The sequence below is a fragment of the Crinia signifera genome, chromosome 3 (genome assembly GCF_055691185.1).
Source record: "Crinia signifera chromosome 3, ASM5569118v1, whole genome shotgun sequence".
NCBI lineage: Eukaryota > Metazoa > Chordata > Amphibia > Anura > Myobatrachidae > Crinia > Crinia signifera.
The window spans coordinates 184473962-184486469 of NC_139219.1; the positions used below are offsets into that span (position 1 = coordinate 184473962).

The following is a 12508-nucleotide window of genomic DNA, read 5'->3' on the forward strand; positions in this document are numbered from 1 at the left end:
CCGTTATGCCCAGTACACATTACAGCACACGCCGTTATGCCCAGTACAATACAGCACACGCCGTTATGCCCAGTACACATTACAGCACACGCCGTTATGCCCAGTACACATTACAGCACACGCCGTTATGCCCAGCACACGCCGTTATGCCCAGCACACATTACAGCACACGCCGTTATGCCCAGCACACATTACAGCACACGCCGTTATGCCCAGCACACATTACAGCACACGCCGTTATGCCCAGTACACATTACAGCACACGCCGTTATGCCCAGCACACATTACAGCACATGCCGTTATGCCCAGTACACATTACAGCACACGCCGTTATGCCCAGTACACATTACAGCACACGCCGTTATGCCCAGTACACATTACAGCACACGCCGTTATGCCCAGTACACATTACAGCACACGCCGTTATGCCCAGTACACATTACAGCACACGCCGTTATGCCCAGTACACATTACAGCACACGCCGTTATGCCCAGTACACATTATGACCTGGTGCTAGGACCTCTTTGAGGGAAGATAGCCAACATTGGGGAGAAGTGACCCAAGGGGGTCCTGGTGCTGGGTACTGTTTGGCTGGAGGGTACCTGGTCTGGGTAATGGCAGCGGTTGGGTGCTGTTTGGCTGGAGGGTGCCTGGCGCTGGGTAAGTGTGGCAGCGGGAGTAGCGGGATACCTTTCTGCTGGATCAAGTTGCAGGCTCCAGCCTGTCCCGACACCGACACCCGGTCTCTGGTCCCCCGCTGCAGACGATGCTACACAAAGGTAGCATTGCCGCACTCAGTTGCGCTGTTCTCTGCAGCCGCTGGAGTTGGCTGTCACTCCACGCCGTCTCCATGTCTGCGCGCCGCTCTCCTTCTTCAGCCAGCGGGTGGACTAGTGCGGGCGCCGGAACGTTGCCGCACTTGGTCACAACTCCCGTCACTGGCTCTTGAGGCGTCCTCTCTCCCTCCAGCGGTCCCGGGGTGCATGCCTTCTCAGGTCAGGACAGCTTCTTCTCCCGTCCGCCTCTGATTTCCCGCCGTCACACGCGCTGCTCCCTCTGGTCACACCGCTTCCCTTCTCGCTGACCCCTCTTCTCACTAGTCACACCTCACTTCCTCCTCGCTCCCATACATCCTCCAGTGCTGTCAATCAGCCTGGGGATGTTTTCGTCGCACCCCAAATGATCTGGGTATTAACCCTGCCCCCACTGTACAATGATTGAGTCCCGGCGGCCGCTGCAGTGATTGGCTCGCAGCGGCTCACGCCGGCGTCTCAGTCACAGTCAGGCACAGAATCTGAATCTGCACAGCGCGTCCTCGGGGACCCCTTTAGTTTTGACAGCTGAGTCCCCGGGGACTGTTTTGGGGTAAAATACGCGCTATAGCGCGTTTTTGCGAACCCTGCTTTATGCTCCAACCAATGATTTTTTTTTGCTTTGTGTTTTAACACATGACCATTAAGTGTGGAGTGACTGGCATATTATTTAAGACTTTTAGCAGGTGAAAACAAGAATGACTCACTGTCAAATCTGCCCGGCATCCCTCTTCACATGTGTAGCTAAATTCCAGATTTGCACACAAACCCACATCATTAACCCAGGATTTCTGCATCTGTAAATGCAAACTACCCTGGACTAATGTCCCAACCAGGGTCACAGAGCAGAGTCCCAGGAAGTCCTCAGCTTGCTAGACCTGACATTCCCAGGTCACACGTCTGAAAGTGGTAGAAGATCCCCCCGAAAGCCCCTGTATTCCTTGTAAGATCACCAAGGGACAAATGGAGTATTACAACTATATTCTAAATATGGTATCTGTTTGGTCCCATTGATGCAATAAAAGGTTTTCGTTTGTAGTGACCATAAATGTAGCACCACCTTTCTCTGTAACACTTTATAATTAGTGACAAGCTATAGGAAAATGGGAGTTTTGGATGTGTTAAGAGTTGTGACAAACAGAAGATATATTAGATTCAAAAGAGGCTGGAGAAACAGACTATTGGAGGAAAAGTAGACCTAACACACACATATATTCTAAAAGAACAAATTAGAGTGCACCATAGTGCATGTATCGGTTTGTAACAATTTTATTCACAAAATCCACAGTGCAACTGATATAAGGTCACGTTCCAGAGTAAGTGGCTTTAGTGACCGCAAACTAATAGCATCTATCACAGTGCACAAGTAGATGGAGTGGTTACACCCTCTCCGTTCCTTCCAAAGCCGATGCTAGGCCATGCTCCAACACATTTCATCACAAGAACTCCGTCAGAGGTGTGTGTGTGTATATGTATATATATCCCCTGACCCTCACTAATCTCCTTCGAATCTCATCCTTAATAACACAGTAGAATCTACAGAATGTGTAAATATATAATATTGACCATTAAGATTGTCCGAACGGCATGGTTTCACCCCTGAAGAAGTCCATCATGGGACGAAACGAGTAGGGTGATTTCAGGATAACAGTGACTTGAAGTGGTATCAAGTTTTTGACAAGATGAAGCGAAAACCTTGTATGAAATACAATTGTGTTTTTTATTGTATGGAATAAATTTTACATATTTTATATTGATGTGTATTTGTCCTTGGTGAAACAACTATCAGCGCACTCCTATACCCCTTCTTCGCATATATATAATTTATATACATACATACATACATACATATTTTTTTTTTCATATTCCAAGGCAGAAGAAAAGGGTCCTTGGTGGACGTGATGGGGAGCGATTAGAGTAAAAGAAGGAGATGTAGTAAGGAAGGAATTTAATCCAATCCCAATCGACTTTATTCAGCACCTTCTAGAAGATAATAGATTCTGATTGGTTGTTATTACCCAGTCTTGTATTTTTGCTGTGTGTTGCTGATTGTAAACCACAATGGAATATACTGTGCTATATTAGTAACTGTTATAATTATGATGATTAAACTGGCAAGGTAGGAGCAAGCATCAGGAGTGTGTGGTGAATTGATGTCCGAAAGAAGGGAAGGCCGATGAGGTGGTAACATTGTGTTTGGCTTTGGTTGTAACAGTAAAGTGGGTAGATAAGTCTAGGCCAGTGAGGGGAGAGAGTAATAGTGGTGTGGACGAGGGCGTTGAAACTTGCAAAGCAGTGTGCTGTATTAAATGCAAACTTTACTTGCTGGTCCTGCATTATCATTTCATATGCACATTATTCGTGTAAGTATTGTTTTTACTTGTATAATTTTGAAATAATTTGATGCAATTTTCGGTACTTATGTAGTATCTGGGCGTCCGATTTAGAAGTCGGATCGGGCGCATCGCATGCGACCATCGGATGCGATGACCCGATTTTTCTATAGGAATCAATGTTAAAATGGACTGAGTCCATTTTAACATGAAATTCAATGGGAAAAAGGGGTCCTTTTCATACCCCTACTATCCAAGTGGGCATGGAGTTGGATATAAACCTGTCGCGAGCGTGGCGAGCGGACACAGAATACCGTCCCCTCGCGGGGCTCGCTTCGCTCGGCACGCTTCGGGCTCGGTGGCTCGCTACGCTCGCCACAGGTTTATATCCAACTCCATGCCCACTTGGATAGTAGTGGTATGAAAAGGACCCCTTTTTCCCATTGAATTCCATGTTAAAATGGACTCAGTCCAATTTAACATTGATTCCTATGGAAAAATCGGGGCATCGCATCGCATCTGATTGTATGCCTTAACTTAAGGCATACAATCAAAAAATCGGACGCCCAGATACTACATAGGTACCCAATTTTTTACTCATTTAATTCTGTTTTGGTGGTAAGTAGAATAGTACAAAACATATGTTTAAAGATATGGGGAATATTTGCACAATTATTCTGACTATATAGCGATTTGTTTTCTCTACGTTCCTCCACTATTGATTATACAGTTACACAATAAACCTATAAAATAAATTCATACTCCCAATTGTAATATGTAGGCATCAGCTTGTTCATTTTGGTGACCGCATGTAACTCTGAGGTTTTCCTAGATCTGCCCACTTATGCGCTGTGATAATCAGAGGGGTGAAGAGCGGTCCTGTGTACGGTCTCCTTGTACTGCTTGCCATATGACTGACCAGATGTTTAAAGTCGCTAGGAGCCACGCTAGTGACAAGTTACTTTTGGGGTTGATTCAATATGGTGCCCAGTGAATAGCGCCGGGAGGGATCTCCTGTAGCTATTCTAATTAGCACGTCGCTAAGTTGAATGCATTTTATAAATTAAATTCCCTCGGCAATGCTTTTGGTGCTGTACTAATGCTTAAAATGCATCGCCACCCTAGCTTTGTTGGATTTGTGCTTTCACCCTAGGATGGTTGGGTGCAGAAATCCACTGGTCTGAGTTAGCTGCATGCTGTTTAGAGTAGCTGCGGGAGCTCTCTCCTGGCGCAATTTGCTGCGCACTGTATTGAATTGACTCCTCTGAGTTCAATAAAAAAAGTGTATTACTATTTAGTTGCTAGGGAAGGTTTTCGTCATGAGACGAAACTGGGTTACATAATTAGATGTTTTCTTGTTAATTGTCTTACAGATATGGACTCCCCAGGACCGAGAATCCATTCTAAAGAATTTGTCACAGTTGCTACTTGACAAGGAATGCACTTTGCTGATTGGGCGACAGCTTCGACCTTTGCTTTTGGATTTATTGGAGAGAAATGCTGAATGTATGAAAGTCGGTGTCAACCATGACCTACATGAGAGGCTGTGTGTGGCTATGAGCAGACTTGTCACAAGCCATCCGGATGTCCTTCCGTGAGTAGCGCTGCCTGGAACGATATGATGTCACAATAAATACAGAATATTTTCTTGCTGAATATTGCTTTAACATTCATTATTAAAAATGTGAAAAACTATTGTCAGTTTGACAGTTATGTCTATGAAAGGAAAGGAGGAGCACATGAATAGAAAATATCATACTCAACTCCTTGATTGCCAAGTGAAAGTTACCAAGCAAATATTTTTATTTATCATAATCTGTAAGGTTTACTTTTTATATCGGAAATATAATAATTTTTTTTTTTCCCACATTTTTATTTGAATTTATATAACAAATGTGAGCAACGTGGGAATTTTTAACTGTTATTTTAAACATCTCTCACAGATGTTATCACTCACTGGGTTCATGTAAACCCCCCCCCCCCCCCCTCCCAAAAAGATATATTTTTTTTAATCCACTCTAGGTCTACAAATGATATGAGGTATTCTATCTATTGGATAAAGAAAATGTTGACAGGGACATAAATGTAGACACCTAATAAATGTTGGCAGGGTCAAAATGTCAACAGTTTAAGTTGCTATTTTAAAATATAGGCAAATTATAAGGTCGCCAAAACATATAAAATAATACTGAAAAATGACTAATGGGCAAATGTACAAAACATTGTCGGACAAGTGTTTTACGCATGAGCAGTCATCCTACCTAGCATGTCATCCATAATCAATGAGCACGGATTAACTGTTTGCCTGTTATGTGGTGCACCATACATTAATTGGTGTTGCTGCTAAACTCCTCTATAGTAGCACTAAATAAATGACAACACAGTAGCGTTAATCCCTTGCTTAAGTAATGACAAGCTAGCCATGTTCACTTCCTTGTTGCCCTGTCGACCTTTTTGGTTGTCTAAATTTTGATCTAAAATTTAACAATGGGCTTGATTTAGAGATGAACACAGTAGCAGAGTAACTGTAGACACGGCTATTCTACTGAAATATGCTAATTCTGCAAGATGTGCAATAGGCAGCTCCTGTTATGCCTGTTTTATTCGCTGCTGTGGCTTCCTCTTCCAATAAATCTGCAACTGAATATACAGGCACTGACATCTGCACTACCAGAAAACAGGGACGACCGCCCCTCTTTTTGCGTACACTGGGGCAGATGTATTAAGCCTGGCAAAGAGATAAAGTGGAAGAAGATAAAGCACCAGCCAATCAACTCCCAACTGTCATATTTCAAACACAGCTGATTGGCTGGTGCATTATCTCCTTGTACTTTATCTCTTTGCCTGGCTTAATACATCTGCCCCAATGTCAGTACTGCCGTCAAAGATCTAATGGGACATGACATGCAACAATTCACAAGCCTCACATTATCGTAGTTGCAAACAATTGGGTTTTTATACAACTATGAATCACGCCCTACATCCCTTAGTTTGGTATGCTTATGTAACTTAAAGCAGAATCTAAGCTCCTCAGACATGGGAAAGGATTCACTTGAATAGCAGGAGTTGCATAATTGGTCCGTTTTTTTATGCTGTCTAGGTTTGCATTGCGGTACTTCCAAAAGGCCTCACCAGTGTTCCATAGACTTTTCCTAGAAAGCTGTGATTCCAGCACAGTCCGTTATGGGCGTAGACGGATAAAACTGCGAGAACTCATGGAAGCGGCTTACAGATTTCTGCAACAGGATAATCCTTCCTTCAGAGACATGTGGGACTGGAGCGTCTGTATACCTCTACTGAAAAGTCATGATTTAGTTGTCCGTTGGTGAGTATTTTTTGCAATAATGTTTTTGCTGATTTATACATTAATGATAGAATGAGCTTGCTTTGTTATTGAGGTGTGTGATTGTTTGCTTTTCAGCTATGTGTTGGGGTTCCTCTTACCATCTCTACACTGTTTTCATGAAGTTCTCCTGTCCCAATTGTAGGAGCATAACCAATACAGCCACCGCCAGGTTTATTTCTCAGTCTACCTGCAATAATAATTGTTTCTCCTGATTTATTTACTTACTGTTGCATCACCTCTTAGTTAGTGCCCGTAGCTGGATCCCAATGACTGCTTACTTACAGCCTGACTCAGGCTTTTCAGAAGGGGCCGAATTCGCGTATTTGCACATGTGCAGACCCCCGGTTAATATCACACTCACGAGGCGTTTGCACGGGTAAGGGAGGGAGGGTGGTGGTCGTTCCCATGAAAGTACTGGGCATTCCCGTGGAAATGCAGGTGTGGCATTCCCTGCTCGAGGCTGGAGGCTGACAGTCACATGACTTCCCACCCCCAATACGGCGATAAGCGGGCAAGATAAATGTCAGTTCAGACTGACTTTTATTTGCGTACAGCAGAAAAATAATTTGGTTAGCAACCATCGAAAGATTTTTCCTCCGGGTGGCCGCATGCAAGGGGATGGGTTCGCATACACATCCCCTTCATGCTACCGAGGGAATGTAGGGGTGGTGCTGGGGGCGTGGGGGGTCGCGTTTGTTGGGGTGGTGAATATAAGCTGCCTAGTGAACGGGTCTGAATAAGGCCCTTAGTGTTGCCTTTAGGGCAATATAATAATACAGGCATCTTGCAGAAGTAGCGTAGGATCTTTTGGAATAGTTTTATGTTCAACTAATGCTCTTGAGGTGTGATATAGTGCGAACTACATCTCTGTATTCTCTATCAACCATGGGACACTGGGGGTATTGGGAGATGGTGTAGGAAAAGTCTGGCAATAAATAGTTAAAACTTGACAACACTGGCTGCTCCTCCTCTGTACCCTGAAAAGTTACTTCCATTCTATAATGTACTGAGCACTTTTCTTACTCTGGGCAGGACTGCTGCCATTGTGCTACCATCCCATCTTGCAGGTCCCAGTCAGTAGCAATGGCTGGTCCTTGAAGTACACAGGGTGACAGACGCCTTGGTCGGAGAAGTGGTACAAACCAGCACTGTAGTCAGCCATTTTAACTATAGTGGTTGATCTCGTTTTGGTGTAGGAGGCCCCCGTGCAATCAGCTTTGTGAAGGCACAGAGTGCTGGTCCCTCACTGGAGGGTGTGGATCATTAGGTTGACAAGCATAAGGTCGACAGTCCATAGCTCAACCACTATTGGTTGACACATGAAAAACATGTTTACATGCATTGGACCGACATGAGTTTTTTTTTTATGTCAACATGAGCACTGTATTGGTATACCGCATCCTCTCGCATAGCTCTCTGCGCTCCCCATCCCTCTGCCCACTGTGATGGTGCAAGTCTGTCTAAAAAATAAAATTGTTGACCCAATGACCCCAGTCCTTGCCGGATGGGCTGGGGGAGAATCTTCTCCTGTTTTTTGTTTTACTGCCCTTTGGTAGGTTTCTTTATACAGGTAGCATATCAAAGGTCCCCTTACTCTCTCCTCACAGATGCTATATGGCCATCCTCCATTAAGGGGCTGCTAAATTGGCAGCTTAAGAGTGCAGCTCCTCCTATGTATCACATTTTTTGTGAAATACAGAGGTGGTATGTCCTTTACTTCACCTAGCTAGGAGTTGCTGTAGTTGGGTGCAAACTTTACCTTTTTTTTTTCTGTGCATTTTTTAACTACTACACTGCTGTGTGCATGGTGTTTTCAAGCACACAGCTACTTTGCATATGTGATGCATACTATAATATATGTAATACTATAATATATGTAATTTCTATGGCACCACAAGGGTTCTGCAGCGCCTGACAAAGTAGATAAATAAATTGTAAAAAAGAAAATGACTTGCAGTACAAAATGATGTAGCACAGGTACATGATATATTAACATTGCTGGATCTGGGGTTATGAAATTAAGAATTAAGGGTGCCATTGTATGGAGTAGAAGATAGTCTAGGTAAGTGGTTCCCCACCTCATTCTTCAAGCACCAAGATAACTGTTCACATTTTCCAGGTGTCCACACAGTCACAAGTGAAATAATAAGCTCCAACTGTGGATATTTTAAAATGTGTCAGTGAGTAATGCGTGCACCTGGGGAGCTAGTATATACAGATACAGTAGAAAAAATTTGGTAAGATGGATAGGAGGGAGGTGTGGGTTGTTAGGTCTACACTCGCCACACTATTTTATTCTCCCACCATGCCCTAGTGGATGGTAGGGCATGAAATACCGCCTATCTGCTCAAAAAACAGTGAAAAACCCCATGTCGACCTAATGCTTGTGTTGACCTAGACACCTGCCGAGCTAGACACCTGCCTGTCGACCTAGTGGGGTCGACCTTCCTGCCTGTCGACCTAGTGGTGTCGACCCAAAGCTTGTCGACCCAGTTGGTGTAGACCTAATGACTGTATACCGGCCTAGGAAATAGGGTTTGGTGGGATGTGATATCCTGACGAATGGAGTCCATATTGAATGTGAAGTGGGTGGCAAAGCAAAATACCGAAAATGAAGAGCAGAGTTGAGACAGGGTAGGCAGATAGGGGAGTTTACAGTGACAAATAGATGCAGGGGTTTGAAGACAGGAAGGAGTGAGGTTTTGGTAATACTGATTACAGAGGGAAAGGGCAGCACTGTGGTATGACAGCATACATCTGAAATGGAGGAAGTCTGCTTTAGAGCAAGATTTACACTGTCGCTTGACAGTAAGTGAACATTTTTACAGACAAGTATACCATTTTGTTCTAGTTCCAGTTCAGGGTTTCCATTTGTTGGGCACAAATTACCTTATAGTGGACTTCATGTGACTTGTAGCCCCCCAAAAAAGTGCGCTAAATGGTCACAGTTCAGAAAGGATGGAGAACATAATTGAGGATGAAGGAGGTTGTAAAAGAATAAGTATTTTTGTATTTATTGGTTGGGATTTGGCACTGTTTATCTAATGTAGTGCCTGTGTTTCTGGAGTCTAGGAGAGATGGAAAAAGGAAATTTTGTTTAAAATATAGATTTTATTATTTGCAGAATAATGTTGTGAAGGAAAATGAGTTTTTTTACTTGCTGTTTTTTATTTATTTGGGGGGGGGGGGGGGGTTACACCTATATGGGGGTCCCCTGAGTGGGAAATTTCCACTGCCGTGTCACAAATTGAGATACCCAACAGGGGTTCAGGTGATCTGCATGTGGGGTATCTTGAAACCTCCGTAGGTCCATGATAGTGATCTATGGTCTCAAATGTGATGTGCCGTAGAAATAGGAGTCAGGTTCTATCTGTTATTGCTTGGCGGGGTAGGAAGGAGCCTGTGTAGGCTTAAGGCAGTTCTATGAATTCCTGTACAATCTCATAGGTTTTGGTTGACCTATGTCCTTTCCAACCGCCTCCTCAGTAAGTAAAGTATTTTGTCTCAGAAGCTTTTTTAGAGGTTTGAGTGTCTGTGGGGGGAAGAGCCTTACGGCTTCGGGCGATCTCAGTGGACCCCTTTACAATCACATAGGCTACTGCCTATGTCTTCCCCCACTGGTTGGTGTCTGTGTCCCTAGCTGCGGCTCTCCTCCGTCTGTGTGTCGTGCAGATGGGGTTTAACACTTAAAGTTAGACGGGTTCGTTTTGCAGTGTTGTGTTTTTTCAGCTGTAATGACTGTTTGTAGAGTTGTCACACAGACGGTCCTTCTCCGTCTCTGCGCCCGGCGTGCGCTTGTTGATGGCGTCACCTGGACTCCGTAGTTGTACACGGAGCTCTTTGCCTGGTGTTGAGTGCTTCAGATCTTCTCCCTATGCTGTTGGGAGGGGTCTGGTTAATGTGGTGTACTGTTCTCTTACGTGTTTCGGCCTCTTACAGCCTTTTTCAAGGATGTTGATTGTGGGTGTTAGGCAGAGTTTTGTACTTGCCGCCTGCAGTTAATTGGATGCTTGGAGCAGTTCTTATTGGTTCACAACCTATGATGCTGCTATGTGGTGGGTGACACATCCACCACAGTGCAATCCTTTTCTGTAAAATAATAAGTGAATATCTGTGCATGATTTTACTGTGAAATTTTTTTTTTTAAGCGCCTGTTGTAATCGCCTCTCATAATATTGCAATGTTTTTGGTTCATGCAATTTTTCTTTTTGAATGAAGTATACTGTAGTATTGTATCATTCTCACTTTTTGCTATTCTTTTCAGGTACACCGCTCATTGCCTGGCTCTTGTTACCTGTATGTCTGATGAAAACCGGCAAATCTTTTTGAAGAAATTGTTCAGTGCAGACGAAATAATTAATTTCAAACTTCAGTAAGTAGTTTTTTCTTTGGTCTCATCTACTTTTCCTGCTGTGAATTACTGGAGTAATGACACTGATTCTTATTTACAGGTGGTTGGATGAGCTGCGTGGTCAGGGCATTGAGCAGGGGATTAATATGACCAATCAAGAGAAGTCCTTGTGGCACAAAGATAAGAGCCAAAAATACACCCAGGGCCATATTGTGTCTGGTGATCTTTGTTCTCGCGTTGTTCCAGTTTGTGGAATAATACTTACTAAAAAATTACTTAAGATCAGAGAGCAGGTAAGTTCTATTTGTTGCTAGAAAGTGATAAGACAATGCTATATACTCTAAATATGAATTAAGGTTGAACGACTGCGTAGTCCAAAACGACAAATGGAAAAGTGTGTGTGTGTGTTTGGCTATGTATAGTTAGTTATCTGTTTATGGGGACACTACACCGTATGGGTTGCTTGTGGGCACAGAAGGAGCTAGCACTAAATTAGACTAGTGTCACTATGTGCTTTTTATTTTATTTTTTAAATCTCCTTTACAACCGCTGCTGTTCATGGTTGAGCTTATTTGTATTGGCTTTCTTGTGTTTTTTTATTTATTTTATTTTTTACTTTGGTTGCTGTGATCAGCCGTATATATCTCCTGAGATACAGGGGTGGTGGTGGCCAGAGGACTAGGGCTTTGAATGTTTTGTGTAGGTTCATATGGCTGCAGGGGAGGTGGAGGAGAGGTTCCAGGCACAGTGCCACCTAGGGATTGACTCACTAGGGCCCAGTCTGAACCTACGGTGTGCTGGGAGTTGGGCCAGAAGTTTGCACCTTCGCAGATTGCAGCATTGGAGGTGGCAGACTTTGAGATCAATCTTTGGTATCGAGCTGGTGATGAGGTGGAATGCCAGAGATTGTTTAGAGGTAAGCTTGTGCTTGTAGTGATCCCGCTAGGCTGTTTTAGCGGGGCGCTGAGCCCTGCCCGTTTTTTAAAGGGCAAAATGTGCCCTGCCCCTCTAGCAGCGCCCCGCTAAAACAGCCTGGTGCCTGCCCGACTCCTTGCATGGGGTAGCCCAGCGCCGCCTTAGACGGCGATGCCCGGCGCTTCGCCGGCATCAAGGCACCTTCCCCCTGTGGTGACAGCATTTTCGGCCCGGCCCGCCCACTTTCGTGACGCCGGCGGCCGGCCCGCCCACTTTCGTGATGCCGGCGGCCCAGGACCGCCCACAAGTGTCCCGTCGGCACAATTTCTAGAGTGAACACTAGCTTCATTAAGGTGTGGAGGCCATAAACTGCAGGGTCACCAGTGGTGACACACTGCTCCGGAGTAGTTCCCAATGTAGCCCTGGTAAAGGGAAGAGGGCTAGTGGCTGAGTCAGGTGAGACTGTATATATGACGCCAGCCAGAAGCACAAAATAACTACATCTGGTCTAACTACTTTCCTGCCCATTCCCTCAGTTTGGTGATTTTTAATGACGCATAACCTGCTAATTATTCAGCTTATACTGGAGAGGGTTCCTTGGTGTGTAATTAAATAAAGAAGCTGCTGAGAAGGGAGCTGGAGGAGAGGAGATTATAAAAGTATCTTGGGGCAAGGCTGAGGAAAGAACAGGAGGACCAGGTAGTCACTAGAGAGACACTAAAAATGCCCATACACTGAGGCGATTTGGTC

General features: G+C 44.4%; 1 protein-coding gene across 2 annotated transcripts in view; it reads left to right on the forward strand.

Annotated features, from left to right (window-relative positions):
- MDN1 (midasin AAA ATPase 1) overlaps positions 1 to 12508 on the forward strand; it is a 217815-nt gene that overhangs the window by 17727 nt on the left and 187580 nt on the right. For both annotated transcript variants that reach the window (XM_083177044.1, XM_083177045.1), the window contains exons 2-5: positions 4520 to 4740; positions 6247 to 6471; positions 10757 to 10864; positions 10944 to 11136. In XM_083177044.1, the coding sequence (XP_083033170.1) occupies positions 4520 to 4740; positions 6247 to 6471; positions 10757 to 10864; positions 10944 to 11136 (747 nt within the window). The remainder of the gene's footprint in view (positions 1 to 4519; positions 4741 to 6246; positions 6472 to 10756; positions 10865 to 10943; positions 11137 to 12508) is intronic.